Raw genomic sequence first — 21,334 nt, forward strand, 5'->3', positions numbered from 1 at the left:
TGTTTTTATGTATTTTGTTAAGTTGTCTTGAATACTAGCTATGACAGAAATAACATAAGAAAAGCCCTACTGATAGTACAACATCCTTTCTCACAATGGCAAGCTAGAGCAATTGGGGAAATACCTTGATTGTTTTTTTTTCAGTTTAATAACCTCCTAGAAATGTAAATTAGCCTCTTGTGGGATTCGATGAAAACCACGCTGAGAGGGAGTTGTGTCAAAATCTCTTCTGGGTTAAAGAAAATAAGGGTGGCCGTTTGTAAGCAACTGTTGTTTAGCATTGGGGTCTTAGAGAGGGAACACAAATGAACTGGCAGTGCTAAAATATACCACAAATTAACGGGTAAGAGAAGTGAACTGGCTGTTGTAGATTTTCTTGCAATTCAAAACAACAATAAAACTCTAGGCTGTTTGCTAGATCTTTATGCAAGAAACAAGCTAGGAACCAAGTCACACAATTTCAGAGTATCAGTGGGGAGTTACATTACAAGTCTGAGGACATTTGTCAAGCGTTTGCTGATTTTTATAATAATCTTTATTCAACTGATCACCCTGAACCTAACAAAACACAGCTCTATCTGGAGCACGCTGAGTTGCCTACTTTAAGCAAGACTCATATAAATTTAGTAAACAAAGCTTTAACCAGTTGAATAAATTGGCTTGCAGTAGAGCTATGTACACACTATACCACTATCAGGGCTTTTTCATTTCTGTTTGCCTTGAAAGAATATACCCTTGGGTTAAGAAATCCCTTTCTTGATCCTCACTTAAAGTATGGGAATTCTGGGTTTAGAAACTAATTCATGGTAGTTTTCCTTTACTCCCATTCATAGACCAGCCATAGGTTTGTGATCCATCTAAAAATAGTCGGTATAAGGGGTAGGAGGGAAAATATTTATCCTCTGTCCAGATCACGTTCTGCAGAGGACAACCCTTCACCTTCCAACAGTTGGAAGACCTATTGGCATCTGTACAAATGGCTTCAAAAGCTGTATGGGCCTTCACCATTACTTACCGTATTTTTCCATGTATTAGATGCCCCCATTGATAAGAGGCACCCTATTTTGGGGGACTAAAATTTAAGAAAATGGGAGATGGCACAGCTTGTAAAAACTGTGTCATGGTTTCTATAGCAAAATGGTTCTGTTCACTTTTTTAAAAATAGAGGTATGTTATCCTAATACCCAGGTTTTCTTTATTTATATATCATCTCACTGACTCTCTCCAAGGTTGTTAACAACTTTGTAAATCTGCTGTTGTAATTGATCTTACAAGTTTGGCATTTGCAAATGAATTATTTCCAAAGTATGTAATGGGGACACTCGATTCACTTATGTATCCCCCCCCCATGTGATCTTTAGAATGGTTTGATTGTTTTATATTGGTCTGTTTATTTTAATATAGTTTTAAATATATTTTAATATAGTGTTTATTTTAGTACAGTGGAACCTTGGTTCTCGAACTTAATCCATTTGAAAACCAAGGCGTGGCTTCCAATTGGCTTCAGGAGCTTCCTGCACTCAAGCAGAAGCTGCCTCGGACATTTGGCTTCTGAAAAACGTTTGCAAACCAGAACACTTACAACCTGGTTTGCAGCGTTCGGGGGCTGATTTGGTCGACAACTAAGCCTTTCAGGAGCCAAGGTACTACTGTATTGTCTGCAATATTATTTTAACATAAAATGACCTATGAGCAGCCCACAAGCAGGGCCTGAACACCACAGGTGCTGTGTTCTGAAGCCACTCTGTTCTCCCATCCCATCAGAATTCCTTCCTTTCTCTTTATTTCCTTCTTATTTTTCCTGGCTTTCAAAAGTTTTCCCCTCCTCTTTGTATGTAGTTTCGGAGCAATTGGAAGGGACACTTTTTTATTTGATGAAAAAGAATGTTTGGTTTTAAAAAAAAATGTTTCCTGGATGTATGGCTTCAGGAAAAGAAGTTTTTCCACATCGGTCTGAGAACAAATTGGTAGGCTTGTCTCATATGTGTGTGTATATAAAACACTAAACCCATAAAAGAATTGCTTTCAGTTGCTTTCCAGAGCAGTAGCTGTATTGATTTGTTGTACCTTTTTTTTTTAATTCTTTGTATATTCTTTTGAAAGTTACCTGTGAAAGGCTTTACGGGCACAAGTAGTGCCCAGGGTTGCCGGGTTGGCATCCCTGTGCTGGGGTCTGCAATATCAAACCTTGCAGCTGCCAAATATTCTGCATTGGCCAGGCCTGGTATACCATACTTTTTTTTAAAAAAATGCAAGTGCCAAACAGCTCTTGTATCTACATACTCATCACCTGGGCCATCCTAGAGTGAGGTAGCTGGTAGGTGGGGGGTAGCAGTGACAACATACATGACTTATGTCCAAGCTATCTGGAAGACTGTATTTCCTCACACAAACCTACCTGGGGTTTGAGATTTGGGGTAGAGGCCCTACTCTCGGTTCTGCCATCCTCACAGGTACGCTTTGGGGGGACGTGGGAGAGGGCCTTTTTGGTGGCTACTCCCAGACCTTGGAATTCCCTCTTTAGAGAAGCTAGACTGGCTCTCTTGTTGTTCTTCCACTGGTAGGTGGAGACTTCTTTATTCAAACAGGCTTTGGGGGATTGATTGCTTTTAATTAAAGGGCTGGTGCTGTGCTGTTTTAATTGTAATTATTGATATGTTTTAAACAGATTTTGTGCATATATAGTTTTAATTCTGTCCATGTTCAATTGTATTTAATAACTGATTTTTCTATGTTTTTCACAGTTCTTGTTTTTATATGTAAGCTGCCTTGAGTCCCATTGGAGAGAAAGGCAGGGAATGGTGATGATGGTACATATTGGAAAACAGAGCTGTATGTTCCATGTAGCCTAGCTTGTTGCCATCACATGGAGAGGAGAATACTGTCCTATTGCCAGTAATGAAGTAAGATTCAGCTGCCATGTGGCCAAAATTGGGATGAAGAAATCAGTCTTGCCCGTTGCCTTGTCTACGGCCATACTACCCTGAATGAGCAATCTTGCCCTTTGCCTCAGGCAGCAAAGTGTCTTGAACCAACCCAGCTTGTTAGATTCCTGCTCCACCTCTTGTATCTTATGAATTAGGCTCATGCCATAATATGGCTGCTTGAGCCCTTGAAACGTCACAACTGGCTGGGGTGTGGTCTGTGTGTGTTGATTGGTTTTAGTTTTCAGAACTGAATGGTGCTTGCTTTTATACCCGTGTTTGCAATGAATGGTGCTTTTTCTTATTACTTTCAAAAGACCTTGCCTTTTGTGATGCTAAGAAAATAATAATGTTTTGTAGCATGACACAGCTCTATGAGGCAAAAGTGCCCGTAGGGAAAGGAGAGCTGGAAACAGTGGAGAAAGTGAGTGATGGGGGGGGGGGTGCAGTAACAAAGAATCTCTACAGGAAAAAAAATGTCTTCATAACAGGAAACGTCTCATAAAATACCTGCGGTTTGGCATGTATTGTTTGGCTGGCCAAAATATGCACCTGGCAGCTTTACCCTCCTATTAATGCTTCAGTCTGTCTGGTATTTCAATGGATCTCAAAATTACAGTGGTTGGGGGAGGTGGCAGCAAACAGGAAGAAAGGTTTGTAGGTCTCTGAAAGAAAAAAAAATCCTGAAGAGGGAGGAGAAAAATAATAAGCGTAATGGTAATGATGTTTACAAGATGGAATGGTGAAGGTATTTTGATCTAGGAAATGGCCTTTTGCAAGTTTCATCGAGGGGAGTGGCAACACCCTGGGGTGGGTGGGTGGGTGTGTATTTGAGTATGAAAAGTAGCTTGTTTACATGAACTTTTTGACACCAGGTTTGTGTACTTGCCAAGATTCCCGTTCTGAGCAAAAGCCTGCCAGTTTAACATGGAGCTCATTTCTCTGCTGGTTTGAAATTGGATTTATTGACTCCACATTTGCTTTGCCCCAGTTTCATCCAAAGTGCTACAAAACATTTGGCCCCACATTGTGTTCCCCCCCCAAACAATTATATAAAAAAACTCCTTTGCCAGAACTCATCTGCAGAGATCAAAGCAGGGTACAGTGACCTCAGCTCCTCACCAAGCTAAGTGGTTTTAAATATATTTATCTACGTAAACAAACCACAAACAAGATGTAAAGTTCATAAGAGATAAAAGAGAAAACAATTGTTCGTCAAAAACACCAAACGTCATCAAGAGCAAGAAATATTTCTTAAAGCGGCAATCCAAAGAAGATTTACTAAAACTGCTTAGAGATTATTGGGACTCACTTCCCAATAAACAAAGATTGTGCTGTAAGATGAGAAACCAACTGCAGGCATTTTTTTAAAAGTAGCCCCCCCCCCAACTTTAAATTAAAATGGTTTGCTGCAGTAATAAAGCAAAGCAGTCTGAAAATCTCTTGTAATGATGAACAGCCTCAGTGGGAGCAACAGCCATTCTCCTCTCCAAGAAACTCGGTACCAAGTGATGATAACTGAAGAGAGCAGTCACTAATCTTCCGGTGGAGTAGCACCATTTGTGTGCATTGGCAACTCTTCATGGAAGCTACTGAGCACTTCACTTGTATGAAATTAACACTGAAAAGCCTGCATAAGGAGTCACCTTATGAAATTACAAGTTCACACAAGTGAAACCTCCACATAACTGCTAGCTGGAGGCTCTGAACACTAATGAGGTGGTTGCACAGGGCCTCCAGTTAGCAACTGTAAGAATCATAAAACGACATCAAAAGTTTCCTAGCAGAACACCCACTATCAAAGCAAGCATCCAAGGCAGCAGCTTCACTACCCTGACCATCAAGACAGCTGAGGAATATGTTTCTGCCCTACAAAGAGTTTCTACTCTGCAATTATGTCCATAAAAGTTACTAGCTTAACTTCCATGTTCAAACACTCTTCTAGAAGCAAAAGGCTTCCCTGCAGGATCACCTAGATAGGTGGGTGTTGTTGTTTAGTCGTTTAGTCAGGCACTCCTGTCTTTCAATGCTTCCCGCAGTTTGGTCAAACAAATGCTGGTAGCTTCGAGAACACTGTCCAGCCATCTCGTCCTCTGTCATCCCCTTCTCCTTGTGCCCTCCATCTTTCCCAACATCAGGGTCTTTTCCAGGGAGTCTTCTCCTCTCATAAGGTGGCCAAAGTATTGGAGCCTCAGCTTCAGGATATGTCCTTCCAGTGAGCACTTAGGGCTGATTTCCTTAAGAATGGGTAGGTGGGTAGGTATTTGCAAGCATGCCCTTGGCATCCTCTTTCACAGTTGTACTCATCTAGTAGACAGGAAAACTCCCCTCAACATTCTGGCTTAAATCTGCAACCTTGTACATAAAGGAGAGAGAATACTGCAAAAAGAGAGACCTGGCTGCTTGTTTTGACTTCCTTCCTCTTCTATTTTCCTTTTACAGCTCTAAAAAGACTCCCAGACCAGCAAGGAGCATTAATTGCACCAGCCTCCATTTAGCTGGCATTTAGGTAATGCCACACTAGAGATGCATATAACTTTGAACTTACTGGATTAGAAAGGGGGATCTCATGTTCTCTAAAACATGATTGCTGCTATTGTGTATTTACACTTCTGCCACCATGCCTGCCTGTAACATGACAAACTGGACATGACATTTGCCTTTATTAAGATTCCAATCCAGGGATAAGGAATCTTATGTGGCCTTCTAGATGTTATTGGACTATAGCTTCCCTCATCACAGACAGTTGTCGATGTTGGTCGGAGCTGATGGGAGTTGAAGTCCAGAAGAATCTGAAGGAGCACAGGATCTCTAGCCCTGTTCTTAACCTATGAGCTGAGGTTAGATTTATAAGACATACAACTCAAAAACACCAAGGTACTGAAATAATGTGTTAGTATGTAAATCAGGACTGGCCTGGGACATTTTGCTGCTGGAGTCAAAATGCCCTGCTGCCACCGTCTCCTCCTCAACAGGCGCTCCCTGCTGCTACCATGTGGGGTGCAGCACTAGTGGGGTATGGGTGTGGCAACAGTGGGGTACAGCAGCAGAGGAAGCAGGGCACACCCACACAGGAAATGGCAGTGGTGAGCTTTGTGCTCCTCATGCCCTGATCTGCCACCTGAGGTGACTGCCTCACCTCACTTCATGAGCAGGCCAGTACTGATGTAAAGTATGTAGCTTGAAGATCTGCTTAATAGTGCCTACTGAAAGTTGGCAAACAAGAACATCTCAGAAGCAGCTTCAGAAAAGCCTCAGGCAAGTTTCCAGGGAAACAGAAACCATAACTACATACTATAGATGTTGGTTGATTTTTTACAACTTTGACTGCCTTCACTTCCCAAAAGCATTCTGGGAATTGTAGTTGGGGGAAGCTTGATATGCTAAAGACAATAACCCCCTTTTTCAGAGCAACAGTTCCCATGTTTCCCTGGGCAGAGGGAAAGGTTGCTTAACTGATTAAGTTTGTAATTGGGAAGGTATGAGTGAATGTGTGAATGTGTGAATTTTAGTTTTGCTTTTTCTCGGTTTCTCATTTTTCCAATCTTAAATTCAGTTCTCAACATTTCCAAAGCAGTCTATTTTTTTTAATGTCCTCATGAAGATTCACCAGCATTTTAATGCAAATTTATCCTAATATACACATTTTTCCTGATATAATGAATTTTCTATGTTGTTTTCAGTAAGCTATTCACTTATGCTCACTTAAAATTTGCATTTTTTCATCAGGGGGTTTGGACTGGGGGTCCATCAATATGCAGATGATACCCAGCTCTACCTCTCTTTCAAATCAGAACCAGTGAAGGCGGTGAAGGCCCTGTGTGGGTGCCTGGAGGCGGTTGGAGGATGGATGGCGGCTAATGGATTAAAGCTGAATCCTGACAAGACAGAAGTACTGTTTCTGGGGGACAGGGGGCGGGCTGGTGTGGAGAACTCCCTGGTCCTGAATAGGGTAACTGTGCCCCTGAAGGACCAGGTGCGCAGCCTGGGAGTCATTTTGGACTCACAGCTGTCCATGGAGGCGTAGGTCAATTCTGTATCCAGGGCAGCTATCTACCAACTCCACCTGGTACACAGGCTGAGACCCTACCTGCCCGCGGACTGTCTCGCCAGAGTGGTGCATGCTCTAGTTATCTTCCGCTTGGACTACTGCAATGCGCTCTACGTGGGGCTACCTTTGAAGGTGACTCGGAAACTACAACTAATCCAGAATGCGGCAGCTAGACTGGTGACTGGGGGCGGCTGCCAAGACCACATAACACTGGTCTTGAAAGACCTACATTGGCTCCCAGTACGTTTCCAAGCACAATTCAAAGTGCTGGTGTTGACCTTTAAAGACCTAAACTGCCTCGGCCCAGTATACCTAAAGGAGCATCTCCACCCCCATCGTTCTGTCCGGATGTTGAGGTCCAGCGCCAAGGGCCTTCTGGCGGTTCCTTCATAGCGAGAAGCAAAGCTACAGGGAACCAGGCAGAGGGCCTTCTCGGTAGTGGCGCCTGCCCTGTGGAACACCCTCCCATCAGATGTCAAAGCGATAAACAACTACCTGACATTCAGAAGACATCTTAAGGCAGCCCTGTTCAGGGAAGTTTTTAATGTGTGATATTTTAGTGTATTTTTGGTTTCTATGGAAGCCGCCCAGAGTGGCTGGGGAGACCCAGCAGATGGGCGGGGTACAAATAATAAATTATTAGTATTATTGTTATTATTATTATTATTTTTGTGCATGTAATTTCACTGCAATTCAGAGAAGGATGGCTCTGTTTTAGTCAGTGTATTGTTTTGCAAAGTTCAAATTAGGTAGTTCGCTTTCGAATAGAAACTGAATTGAGTTGCTTGCCCCATCTGACCCAGAGCTTTGCTCCAGTTCAAGAAGCGTGACACTGAAGCTGTGCTCCAGTTGTTCCACACAAGTTGTCAGCACATTAGTACCTCAGATGAGCTGGCCTTTGGGCTGGCTTAATTGTGCAATCATTGAAAACCTACAGCAAGCAGCTGCTGTGCCTTTTGTGCCTCAGTGCTGGTCTGCTGTTTTAGGCCTCCAAAATGGAGTACACTTATTCTAAGCTGATGATAATTATTGCAATGCATCATCCCTGTAAAATAAGCTTCCCAAACGTCCAAAGAGATCTTGCATTTAGCAGCGGACAGCAGCCAGAGAGGAGCGGTGAATGTTGGCGGGGGAGATTATATTCCCTCCAAGGAGGGAGTGGAAAGAAGGCCCCCTTGTGTCAGAATTAATGAAGATTGATGTCCACCTCTACAGCTCCTTGAAAGAAATGCAGCCATTTCCTTCTGCACACTCCAGGTCTTTCACAGAGCATCGGCTTTCAAAGCGTGCAGTTAAGGATAGTCAGGAACGGAGCATCAAGTATGACCTGTTCCAGATAATGATTTAGGCCAAATGCATTGCTGAAAGGTGAGAGCTGCTGCCTCTGCTGAGACTGCAGTCAGGCTTGGAGCAGATAAGTTATTTATGCCCTGGACTGGCTGCTTATAGTCATTCAGTAAAACTAAAGGTAAAGTAAAGGGACCCCTGACCATTAGGTCCAGTCATGACCCACTCTGGGGTTGCGGTGCTCATCTCGCTTTATTGGCCGAGGGAGCCGGCGTACAGCTTCCAGGTCATGTGGCCAGCATGATTAAGCCACTTCTGGCAAACCAGAGCAGGGCACAGAAGCGCCATTTACCTTCCCGCCAGAGTGGTACCTATTTATCTACTTGCACTTTGACGTGCTTTCGAACTGCTAGGTGGGCAGGAACAGGAACCGAACAACGGGAGCTCACCCCGTCGCGGGGATTTGAACCGCCAACCTTCTGATCGGCAAGTCCAAGAGGCTCAGTGGTTTGACCCACAGCGCCAACTATATTGGTCTAAAAGCACATAGGGCCCCCACTCTTGCTGAAGCTAAGCAGGTCAGGATCTGGTAATAAACGCTACCTTGGGTTCCGTGATGGAAGAAAGGTACAATCTAAAAGTATGAAAAGAAAGAAAAACAAAAAGCCCATAGTCCACTGGTGCAAAACATGTTTCTAACGCAAAAGGGCCAAGATTCAGTTCTTGATATATCATCCGTTGAAGGGTAGCATTGGTGAAGAAGGCCCAAGACCCTGGAGAAGCAATGCCATTGTGGTTTAAATGTTCTGAATATGTTTATATTTTATTGCAAATTGTGTTGCTTTAATATTTTGATGTTTGCTGCCCTCTGGGCTCTTTTGGGAGGAAGTATGGGATACAAACTGCGGGAGGCAGTGGAAGACAGGAGTGCCTGGCGTGCTCTGGTCCATGGGGTCACGAAGAGTCGGACATGACTAAACGACTAAACAACAACAACATGGGATACAGATTTAATAAACAAATAATGAATCAAGCATTTCTCCTCAGCTGGGGTGTTTACTCATAGTTGAATTGTAGAATTGGAAGGGACCCCGAGGGCCAGCTAGTCCAACCCACTGCAATGCAAGAATCCTGCCCATGACCATCCCTGGTTGGGCTTGAACCACCAACCTTTTTGGTTAACAGCCAGATTCACTGACCCATTGTGCCACTCAGGACTCCCTCCCAAGGTCTGGTAGCTGCAGTGGTGCATCAGAGCAGGACTTTGCAGCTGACAGAGAAGCCCAGTGCCCCACTCAGCAGAATGAGCAGGAAGGGCCCCAGATGTACCAGGACTATACGTTACCATTTAAAGGGAAGAGGCATAAGATCTTTAAGTCAAGTGTCTGGAAAACTGCAGCACTGGGTAACTCTGCCATTGAGAACAGAAACCTCCAACCGTTTCCTAAGTATTAACTCCCACTTAGGAAACATCTACCAAGCGTCCTAGGCTATTAACTGGTAAATTGACCTAAGAATGGGCAGATCATTTAGCAGCCATAACAGTATATTTAGGTATCAAGCATGAATGGAAAGAGAATCCTCCTGAAAGCTGTGCAGAACAATATTTTGGGTGCATGTGGCATCTGCGTGCAGCAGAATTCGTAATGTGTGAAGCAGCCTTCATTAATCCCAGGTCTCTCCCTTTTCTTCCACTACTTCATGTGAATGGCCTCAGAGCATCAAAGTTCCAAACAGAGGAGAAACAGAGCATAAAGGAGACATGAGCCCTAATTGTTGCAAGATGCTCTGGAAGTCCTTGCACTGAAAAGCAAAATACCAAATAATTGCAATGACTAAGTAAAATAGAATTAGGCTTTCATTCTTCCATGTAAATAGACTGGTCTGATTCTGTTCTAATATTTGGTGTTCATGGGCTCATTTGGTTCTTTTTTAAAATAATGCCACTTGTGCACACGTGTGGGAATGCCAATTTAGGAAGAAAACTATTCCCCTGTGCTGCTTTTCCAGAACTTGCTCTGTCTTCTGAATTTCACTGGAATCTAAAGTCTTGCTCAGGGAAAGCTCCACGAACAAACAATCCCAGTGTTTCCTTATGTTTCTAGAAATGAAATTCCTTTTAAAAAAGTAATTCCATTACTTTCTGAGTAAACGCACGACAGCCTCTCCCTGTTGGGTAACAGCTCACACAGATATAAAAAATCGCCTGTAATTCATGCTTTGTGAACACTACTGAGGCAGCTCTTTCTCTTGTAGCCAACCATGATGTATCTTGGGATGTCAATGAAACAAGGTCCAACAGGATCTCTCACCTCTGAGAACATCTCACAGAACTCTAAAGCTCAATTTTGCAACGTGATGATCTCTTTTGGTTCCTTCTAGGAGTATGACTCTATGATCTCGGTCTCCTGGCTTTTAGCAGATCTTCAAAAGGAGCAAAGATATGCTGTGAAACTGGACTTCAGGTTTCTGCAAAACATTTGCACTTGGTCTTGCCGCGCCAAGACTCCAGGTAAGCCTGCTCAACTATATTGCTTTTTATTAAGAAGGAGCTATAGTTCAGGGGTGGAGAACATATTTCACAAACAAAAGGTGCTAGGATCAGTCCCCAAAGTAGTAAAAAGTGGGCTAAAAGGCCTGCTTCAACTGTTTTACTCTTCATGGGAGGGACTAGAGCAAGAGGAGAGCTGCATACACAGCATACCTTAAAGCACATGACTTTGCCCAAAGAATCATGGGAACTGAAGCATTTTAAGAGTGCTGGAAAGTAGCTTTGTGGGGGTAAACTACAGTTCCCAGGATTCTTTGGGGGTAGCCATGTACAGTGTCTTCACAGCCTAGAAACCTGTGGCCATATAGTTGTTGTTGGACATCAGCCCAATTGTAGTTCAACAGCTTCCAGAGGGCTACAGGTTCCCCACCCTTGGGCCACAACTTGGTGGTAGAGCCACATGCCTTACACGTAAAAGTTACCAAATTTAATCCCTGGCATCTCCAGTTAAAAAGCTATTAGAGAGTAGCTCTGAGGAAGTCCCTCATCTGAGATCATGGTGAGCTATTGCCAATCAGAGTTTGCTGAACTAGATAGATTAATGGTCTGAATTGGTGTAAAACAACTTATTTTGACTGTATAAATATACAGTGCCATGTTCCAAATCTTCTTTCTATCATGTTTTTAAAAGCTCAAGACTTCACCACATTCTAGCATTGTAAATGGAGTGAAACCAAGGCAGGGAACACAGATAACAGGGGCAAACCTATGTGTATCAGTGCCGGCTCAGTTCAGTGTTTGCCATTACATTGTGTGGGACAATGAGCCGCAATTGGATATGTGACTAGCAAAGGACATAACCTATTTCATCCCCAAAACTGGATGCACCTGGGAGATTGTCCCTACCACCCTACTGATGACCCTGATAGGAACAAAGGCCCATCTCGACCAGTATCCTGTTCTCATGTTGGCCAAGCAGCTGCCTCTGAGAAGTCTGCAAACAGGACATGCATGCAGGAGCAGTCTTTCCACTTGTGATTCTCAGCAGCAGGTATTCAGAGGCGTACCACCTCAAATTCAGGAGATAGCACAGGATAGGTATGGCTAATATCCTGTTTACACTGCTTCCCAAACCAGTAGTGGGATTGCAGACTAAACAGATGGGTGGAGACAATCTAGGATAAATGAGGCTTGGATAAGGAAGTTTAAGAACATAATGAAAAACCCTACTGGATCTATTGTCAGCAATATTTGGAAGATCCCAGGATATCTGCAGCAGCTGAAGGGGGAGGTGGGCAGAGCACTTACAGTCATTGGAAGAGACTGGGAATCTGTTGGAAAAGACAAGGGAAGCTAGCTATGCCAGGATCCGCTGCCTTAAGACACCTGGAGCACCTTAAAACAGCAATGCACCACAGCTTCCCTTACCCTGCACCTTTCTCAGTTGGCACGTGGTCGCCGGTCAGTTGGCCAGGAGCTAATGTGGCATTGAGACACAAAAGATTCCCCTCTCCTGGCCCCTCTAGCCCAACACCTCCTTTCCACAGTGGCCAACCAGATGTTTGCCTCACTTTGCTTTGCCCCCAGCCACTCATGTCCAGAGTCCGGCTGCCTCTGAACCTGAACAAACGTCTACTGTAATAGTTGCAGATATTAGGGAGCTTGTTCAGGAGGAGGCCATTTTTCACAGGCTCATGGGGCTTTTAATAAACTGTCAGAACTTTGCCGCAGCTGCGTATGAAAGTTCTCCCAGATATGCTTGGTCCTGGAAGAGCACTGAAGTGCTTACCTCATGCACTGATACTCATGCACTACACCCAGAGGACTCTGCTGCATTCCAAACAATTAACTCACTAAGCCTTGTGGAACACCATCAAAGACAGAACATGGAGTCTGATGGATTGTTGCTTAGTGACCTGAGACATCATGGGTGGAGGAAAGGTGTCTATTCATGCAGCATCCGACAGCTTATTTGGAGCAAGCATGGATAGTGTGTTATTTTTCATTGTGGTTGTGGTGTGATAAGGAAGGGCCATAGCTCAGTGGGAGAACATCTGCCTTGCATGCAGGAGGTCCCAGGTTCAATCCCCAACGTCTGCAGGGTGGACTAGGAGGGGCCCCTATCTGAAACCCTTGAGAATTGCTCTCAATCATTGTAAACAGTACCCAACTAGATGGACCAATGCTCTTTGTCTCAGCATAAGGCAGCTTCCTATGCTCACTCTGCACATTGCTTCCAATTCTCCGCTGCCCCTTTTTGTGCTGAAACCTGGGAACGAACCAATTGCTTCTGATTCTGAAACTACTGTAGACATGAGATCGAAGCATTGGTCATATCAAGCCTGGTTTTCACTGTAATTACATATACTCTGTAAGATATTTGTGCATTGCGCCGTCATAATTGCAGCAGCATCCATGTGAAGTAGGTAGTAGGTAGGGAAGGGCCATCCTGACGTACTACTTCTCAGGGAATATGTTGTGGGAATGTTCAGGGTGGCAGGAGAAGATATATTGTTTATTAATATCCTTCCTTACTTGCGTTAGCAAGTTCCTTTATTTAGCAGAGTGCATTCCCTTTTACACAGCAGAAAACTAGTTGCAAACCCGTGTGAGTTTCTTAAGACAATTCACAATTCAATCTGGCTTGTCCAGATTGAAATGTGTTCTAATATTTTCCTAGTAAGACTCCTTGAATCCCTCCTCAAAGAAAAAAGACACTACAGTCTTATTCATAAGCAATAAAAAGAAAGTTTATTCACGATCAGGCAGAGCACAGTGTGATCCCTGAAGGCAGGCTTTAGTCTTAAAGTTACAAACTTATACTAACAGGTTTATCCCATAAGGGAGATCACCTGGGGGACTGCTTGGCTGGCAGCCAGCAGTTCATTCCAGGTAGTTCGCAGGACAAAAAGGAAGATGGAAAAGAGAGAGCGTGGCAGCATGCCTTGTCCTTTTACCAGGTCTGGAAAGGTCACGCCCACCCACTAGTCACATGCAAGGAAGGATGCTCCAGGCCAGGAGGAACAGGAAATCCGACTGGGTGGACCAAACATTCCCTTGCATGTCCGCTCTAGCAAAACAAGGAGTGTTGTACTTGACTGCTCCCATTGGATTACATCCCACATATGTATATCTTCTTACAGATTTTTTTCTGGCTTAATACTAATTACTTTTCTCTAGGGTTAAAGGAACTCTGGGGGAGTATATTAAGATCAGGGATCTCTAAAAAAGAGATTCTTAGCACCTTGCCAAGTTACAACTCCCAGCACTATTGGAGGGAAGACACAGCAGTTGCACTGGTATGAAGCCAATGGCAGCTTGTGGCATAGATAGGAGACATAGGCCTCCCCCCCCCAAAAAATTAGTGACCTACTCCTGCAGACACCAGTTCCTGGCTTCCTTTATAATAGAATAAGAGAACTGTAGAGCTGGAAGGGACCATGAGGCTTATCTAGACCAACCCCCTGCAATGCAGGAATCTTTCACCCAACATGGGTCTCCGACTCATGACCCTGAGTTTAAGAGTATCATGCTCTACCAACTGAGCTGTTCCAGCATGATCTTCCCCCCTTCATGCTAAATGGTAGGGCTGCCTCTGATTCCTCTTCAAACAAGTTATTCCTGTATTAGATTAGATTTATTATATACCACCCTTCATCAAAAAATCTCAGGGCAGTGTATAGGTTTGTGCCAAGCTTTAGGATGCTGTGGTGATTGGAATACCGCCTATGCCACGTTCAACCCTGCCCATGCTGTCTTGTTTCCTCCTCCCCCCCCCCCTTGAGCTGCTCTGTTTGCTGCCATAGAAAGTCTAAGATCAAGACTCAAGTATGCTTCTCCCAAAAACAAAGGCCAAAGATGCTACAGATTTGCACAAAACTGCCTATTTATAAGTATGGGTGAAAATTTAGAAATAATTGCAGCTTGATTCTCCTTGCTATAAGGAGCTTGATTTGAGGCATCGGGAAAGCCTGCCCCCCTTTCAGAGTCTTTATAAAAGATCCACTATTCAATCAGCCTCTGACCTGTTTGTTGAGATTGGAAATGTGGCGGCAATGGGATGCCATATTGCCGAACAGCAAAAGCAGTATAACCCTGGAATGAATTTTGACAGCTTGAGGTACAGCCAATTTCCATAGTGGAAAAGGGTTTGCATTAAGCCCACTATGGCTTCTGGTTGGCATCCTCTTTTGCCTTTTCCCCTCCATCTGCTCCGAGAGACAAATTATTTGGAACATATATAGTCGTATTGCTTCAAGTCAGTATTATTCCCTGAATACAGCATACAGAGTTTGGATATCACTTTCCCAATCCCAGGTTCATCTTCCTGCTCAGCTATGTGAAAAAGTGGATTACCTTTCATCTTAAAATGGCCTCACAAGAATGTCACAAGAATAAAACTAAGAACAGCATTTTCTGCCTTAAAAAGTGATGTAGAAATGAGTAAGAATCTTAACACAGAGCAGAGTTATCACTGGAGAAAGCAGCAATATCCAGCAATTAGAAGGTATATAAATGTGCCTCTTTCCTTTCCGTTGTATCATGATCCATCTTTGTCTCCACTCAAAGCTGATAACAGAAAGAGAAATAATGTCAAAAACCCTTATATGACCTCAACTTAAGATGAGTATCCTTTTGTATCTTGGAACCAAATGTCACTTTAGATGCATGGCTGACAAAGGCCTTCATCTTCTTCTTTTATAATTTTTCATTAAAGCAAACATGGCATTATTGCACTCAGGGTCCCCCCACTCCACTCCACTCCACTGTTGCTGGTGGGCTACTGGGAACAGACTGTGTGCAGAGTTATGTCATGCATAGATAGAATTTGTTGGTCAGCAGTGGCCATGCCTTGAAAGTAATGTGCCCTTTCAGCTTATGCCAAGTCTTAAAAAGGTGGAACAAAGTAACAGTAACAATAGAGGCTATTTAATATCATCTAAGGAACCCCTAAGGAACCAGTTGCTTTTATACCAGGGGCCTCATGCTCACCCATATCTCATCACTGTAGGCAAAACACAAGGCATGGGTGTTCCAAGACACAGGACTACCCTTTTAATCAGTGAGGGGGAATATGTGGCCCTACAGTTGTTGTTGGACTCTGTTGTTGGACCCAATTGGTTCTGGATAGTATGGCCAATGACTAGGGATAATAGACGTTGGAGTCCAACAACACTGCAACGGCCACATGTTCCCCATCCCTGCTTTTAAGGCTCCATTCTTCAAGAAGGGGACACTTTCTGGGAGGGGTGGACTGATCTAAGAAGGATAAAAGGCCTCCATTGAGCTCCAGACTTCATTGGAGCAATCTTTCTGCTTGGAGCTATCCAGGGTCCTGCAACTCTAGCTTGGCCCCAACCTCCCTGCCTCCCTGACCAAAATATTGCCAGGCATTCCTTGCAGCCCATGACCACCATTTGTGGTCTGGACAGGTCACCATAACCACTCACCAACATTGCAAGAAAATCCAGGTGTGCATGAAATCACACCCCATCCTTGCCTCTGCTCCTGCTTCTTCCTTTGCTGTTTCTCCTTGGGCAGAGAGATCACAATATGAGAAGGAAGAATTGCTAACACCAACAGTGACAGAAGAAGATGGCGCCTGCTCTTGACTTCTCTCTGTTACATGCTTGGGCCAGTGCTTCTTGTCTCCTCCTCATGCATCAGTTTCACTGTGGGAAATCTCTATATGTAAAAAACAGGTCCAGGGCTTGTAAGCTTGGATACTATAAGAACAGACTGCTGGACTAGATGGTTCTTTGGGCTGATCCAGCAGGGGCTTCTCTTGTGTTCTTATGCAGAGATCCCACCATGCAGAGGATTGCAACAGGATTGAAAACTACATTGTAGATTTGTCAGTGGGTCTCCCCATGTTTTTATTTTCATTTCAAAACAGCTGTAGGTGGGACTCCAAATTTGATTGAAGAATTTGCCATGTCAGGTGGTGTTAGCCACACGCCAAGAGAAAATAGGCACAGTCTACATACCTATCTCTTTTCCCTAGTGGGTTCAAATCCAGAATCCTTGTGTCTGCTTTAAAACCATCAAGATCTGGCCATAGCTCTCCCATGTAACATGTAATTTGGCCCTGATTGAGCTCTGGTTGCTCCCTAAAGGCAGCTTTGTAGATTCTCAGTGCCTTGCCAAACAGTAAGCAATGGCCACTCAGATTTCTGCAGCCATTGCTGACACCCGTTTGAGCATATTTTCAGAGCTATAAGGGCTAGAATTGTGCTCCCCTTAAAAAAATAGAAGAGGAAGACACCTGAGATTTGAAGAAGGCTGATTTCTGTGTCCATTGCCACATGTGGTGGCTTTTTCTGTACATCCATAGAACTTCAGCATAATCACAGCAGCCCTATCTATCATCTATCTGCCTATCTATCATCTATCTATCTATCTATCTATCTATCTATCTATCTATCTATCATCTATCTATCTATCTATCTATCTATCTATCTATCAATCATCTATCATCTATCTATCTATCACCTATCATCTTCTATCTGTCATCTGTGGCTTTAAAGAAATATGCAATGGAGAGGTGTGCAAACTGAATATCCAGAGATTAGAAATCCCGTTCAGGAGTTCCCAGTGATGATTCCTTTCTCTAGTCAGATGCATCATTGCTTCTGGCTTCACCAGAAGCCAGCCAGCCTTGTGGTGCAGCCACACACGAAGACCTAATTCCAGCGTCAGAAGAGAAATCATTTAGCTGCCACAGAGTTTACAAGGCGAAGCTAAAGCTGAAGTGTGTGGTTAATGCCACACTTGCCTGCGCACAGAGAACCCCTTCAAAGTAATAAATTGACCACTTTGTCTCGGGATGGAGCTTGTTGATGTTTAGAGGGAATATGTAAGTGGGTGTATACGTCACAGCTTGGCAAAAGACAATCAAAGTATTCAGGCTGTACGCAGGAGCCTTAGGAAGGAAAGTGGGAGAGTCTGGACTTGGAGAATGAAGCATTTCAAGGCAGGCAGGTGAGTTAAAAGACATGCTTTGGGATGGTTTGGGATTTATGTTTGCTGTTTTCCACAATAAAAGGAAAAGGGAGAAGGGACCTTCGTCTTCTGCCCATATGTGTTTCTCAGAAAAGGAGGGAGGGTGAACTGCAGATATATTTTCCTTGACTTTACTTGTTTGTTGAGAGCATTCAAGGGAGTTGCTGTTACCACCAGGCTGGGCTAGAGCTCTCTAAATGCCCAGTTTGCAGGGAGACGGAGAAACAAGAGCATGCAAGTCTCAGAATCCAATTCTCACTCTGCTTGGAGCCCCTTTCTAGGTGTGTCTTTAAGGAATTGCATAACCTCTACCTTGTTTATTAATAGTAGTAAGCCAGTTGATGCATAAGTCAAAATTGAGCAGTATTGTCTCATGAGGAAGGATGATGGAGGAGAAACTGGGGTGGAATCTTTGGGGTCAGTATGTGCAGAGGAAAACTTGCAGGGCTGTTAATTTCACAAAGGCCTCCTTCACTGGGCCAAAGAAGCATGATGGGGGCAGCCATGTTGGTGCAATCACCAAGTCTGCCCCATACAAGCACAAAAGGGTGGTATTAGCAAATTTGCATTGCTCCAAAAATATCTTGGAGGAAGGAATCCTAAGGAGAAAGGAATCCAATGGACACCCAGTAGGCATCGAAGACTGACTGTGGGAGAGGGGATAAAAAACTGGGGAAGGGAATAAAGGAATGGAATATCATGGGAAAGGGTGTGACTGGTTGGCTGGCTGGCGTCCTGAACAGGAACACTTCATGCTGCAACATTTTGTTGCAAGCTGGGCATGGTTGGGGTGGATGCTTTTAACAGCAGAAATTGTGTGTGGATGAGGGAAGCTGAATTTGCCCCTGGCCTAACACCCACACTCTCTTCCCACAACTCGCAGCCCATCCTGATACAAGGAGAGAGCCAGGCCAAGGGGCAAACGATAAGAATGAAAGAGTTCTTCTACCTTTATCCACACTCTCTTTTTTAATTTTCCAAACACTCCTTTTAAAATATGTGACTGGAGAAGACTTGATGATTCAACAACATCATGTTTAATTTGGCCCTAACAATGTGGACACCCTTGGTTACTACACATGCCAGATGTGCCAGGCTTTCTAATGATGGACCAGAATGCAAATAACAACCATTGTGAATCATGCTGTTTGCTTACTTGATATGAATTGCTACTTCTTTTTCCTCAAAGAAGGTGTCTGAACATTGAATGGGGATGAAAACCAGAGCTGATTGTTTAGTAATTCCTAAGCAGCAAAGGAAAGGAAAAAGGCTTCCTTTCTATAGCAGCTGATGTTTGCTTTGCCACAACATCCATAGGGTGAAACAAAAAATGTGAAAGGTGGCCCTGGAAAAGGTAATTCACCTGGACTTGCCCATGCCAAGTCTATAAAGCCAATCTTGTAAACTATATACTGTGTGTAGTTCACACAGCTCAGCCAAACATGCAGAGGACCAATGTAACTTGAAGCGCCATAGCTTTCATCCCTGGCTATGCTGACTGGGGCGGATGAGAACTGTGGGCCAACGGTAGGGGAAGACCTGTAGCTCAGTTGCAGAGCACCTGCCTTTTATGCACAAGGTCCCAAGTTCAATTCCCAGCCTCCCCATATAGGACTGGGTCTGAAACTCTAGAGAGTGGCTTCCAGTCAGTGCAGACAGTGCTGAGCTAGATGGACCAAGGTCTAACTCAGAAGAAGGCAGCTTCCTTGTCTTCCTATGAACACAGAAAATGATCTGCAATATGGATCAGATGTCCTAAGTTACCGACACGTACTCAGTTTTCTACACAAGCTATATGTTTTCCCCCTCCATTTTATCTCCTGTCCCCATTTTCTTTGTGATTTGTAGTTTCCCGCCTGGAATTGACAAAATGTGCTCTAAATATATACACAAACACAACGCTGAAAAAGCAAACTGGGACAGATCTTCCCTTGGTTTAGCAGAATTTGTGACTTCCTCCTCCAGCATTGACTTTTTGTTATGTGTGGTTGAAATGCCTGTTATATCACCATCAGAAACAACTTAGACAGCCCAAGTCCCATGGCCCAGTTGAGTTACCTCCCTGGGACTCATTTTGTGCCTCCCCGTTACTTATCCCTTCCGTGGGGGATCTGCTTTGTATTTTCCCTCCCTTGAAGGCCCAATTTTATGCTGCTTTTACAACTCCTTGGGACAAGGGGGTCTGTGTTACAAGCTAGTAAATTCACATTGGCTGGAATCCTCTACCCTCCTAAATCTCCAGTTACAGGATCATTGTCTTGGGGATGGAGACCTGCCCAGGGAGCCAAGAACTTTGACCCTTGGTTAATTCCCCTCCCTCTTTATTTCTGCAACTTTCCTTGCTCTCACAGGTTCACATTTCAGCAGATTGTTTTATTAATTCTATTGTACAGCTGGAGAGCTATTGCATTTCTGTGTTTAAATTTTATTGTATGCTTTCTTATGGAACAGGGAATGAGAGCGAGGGAAAGGGAGGCTTACAATTTCTGTAGGGATTTTAATTAGTAAGCGTAACCCAGTTAGAATCCAGCAGAAGAAAAACAAAACAAAACAGCTTTCCATACACAACATAGAACCCCAATGTAAATTTGTTTCTTTGCTTGCCTTGTGTACTGCCTTGTTGTATGAGTTATCAGAGATTTTGATTCACCTTGCAAACAGCAAAGTTGTCTGATCTGGAAATATAACCATGAAACATCTGATTTGGAGATGGCTAGGAGTTCTCCAAACTGAAAACAAAAAAGCATAAGGAATGAAAGCTGGGGTGGTGGTTGAAGTTGCTCATCAATAGCTGTTAGCACATGGACAGCAGACAGGACACAGATCACCTGTCATAGTCTTCCCCAGTTACAGATAGGTAGCAGTGTTGGTCTGCCATAGTCAAAACAAAAAAAATTCCTTCCAGTAGCACCTTAAAGACCAACTAAGTTAGTTCTTGGTATGAGCTTTCGTGTGCATGCACACTTCTTCAGATACACTGTGTATATGAAGAAGTGTGCATGCACACGAAAGCTCATACCAAGAACTAACTTAGTTGGTCTTTAAGGTGCTACTGGAAGGAATTTTTTTGTATAGTCTTCCCCAGTGTGGTGAGATGTATTTCTATTGAAATTATAGTAATTACTGTATTTCTACATTTAAATCTGTAAATACAAATTAGCATGTGCACATTCTGTGCAAATCTGTCCTTTTTTATCTTATTTTTTTATCTTATTTTTCCTCTTTTTTTGGCATTGCATAAGTGGCAACCCTACATTTCATGTTTTCCTTTCTGTGTGTTATCAGTATGCTCTGATCTGGAAGCCTTGCCCCTTAACGTAGAAGATGCTAGTCCTGGTTTGTTGAGGGATCTTCTATTTTAAGAGGCACTCTTCCCCTTTTTATTACAGGGCAGTTCCTGGTGTCCCTTGGTTCAAATTAAGCTTTAGATCCTTATTTTTAAAGCCTGGCTTGACATAATGGATTCTGTCATGATGATGTGCAGCCTTTTTGTAAATAATTAATAATACAGTTCTGTAACTTGTGTGACCAGGCCATGTGTGAAATTTCCACACCTTTGAGCAGGAGGGAAGGATGACA

At 43.6% G+C, this 21,334-nt stretch overlaps 1 protein-coding gene across 4 annotated transcripts in view; it reads left to right on the forward strand.

Moving 5' to 3' along the window:
- COL8A2 (collagen type VIII alpha 2 chain) overlaps window positions 1-21,334 on the forward strand; it is a 194,666-nt gene that overhangs the window by 147,482 nt on the left and 25,850 nt on the right. For 2 of the 4 annotated variants that reach the window (XM_081921467.1, XM_081921466.1), the window contains one exon: window positions 10,645-10,774. Coding sequence is in view for 1 of the 4 variants with exons in the window: in XM_081921465.1 (XP_081777591.1) it covers window positions 17,712-17,734 (23 nt within the window). In the remaining 3 variants the exon portion in view is untranslated. Of the gene's footprint in view, window positions 1-1,515; window positions 1,644-10,644; window positions 10,775-17,646; window positions 17,735-21,334 lie in introns of those variants that run through there. The other 2 variants (XM_081921468.1, XM_081921465.1) reach the window with 2 other exon arrangements.

Source organism: Podarcis melisellensis, assembly GCF_964234715.1.
Source record: "Podarcis melisellensis genome assembly, chromosome: 8".
Lineage (NCBI taxonomy): Eukaryota > Metazoa > Chordata > Lepidosauria > Squamata > Lacertidae > Podarcis > Podarcis melisellensis.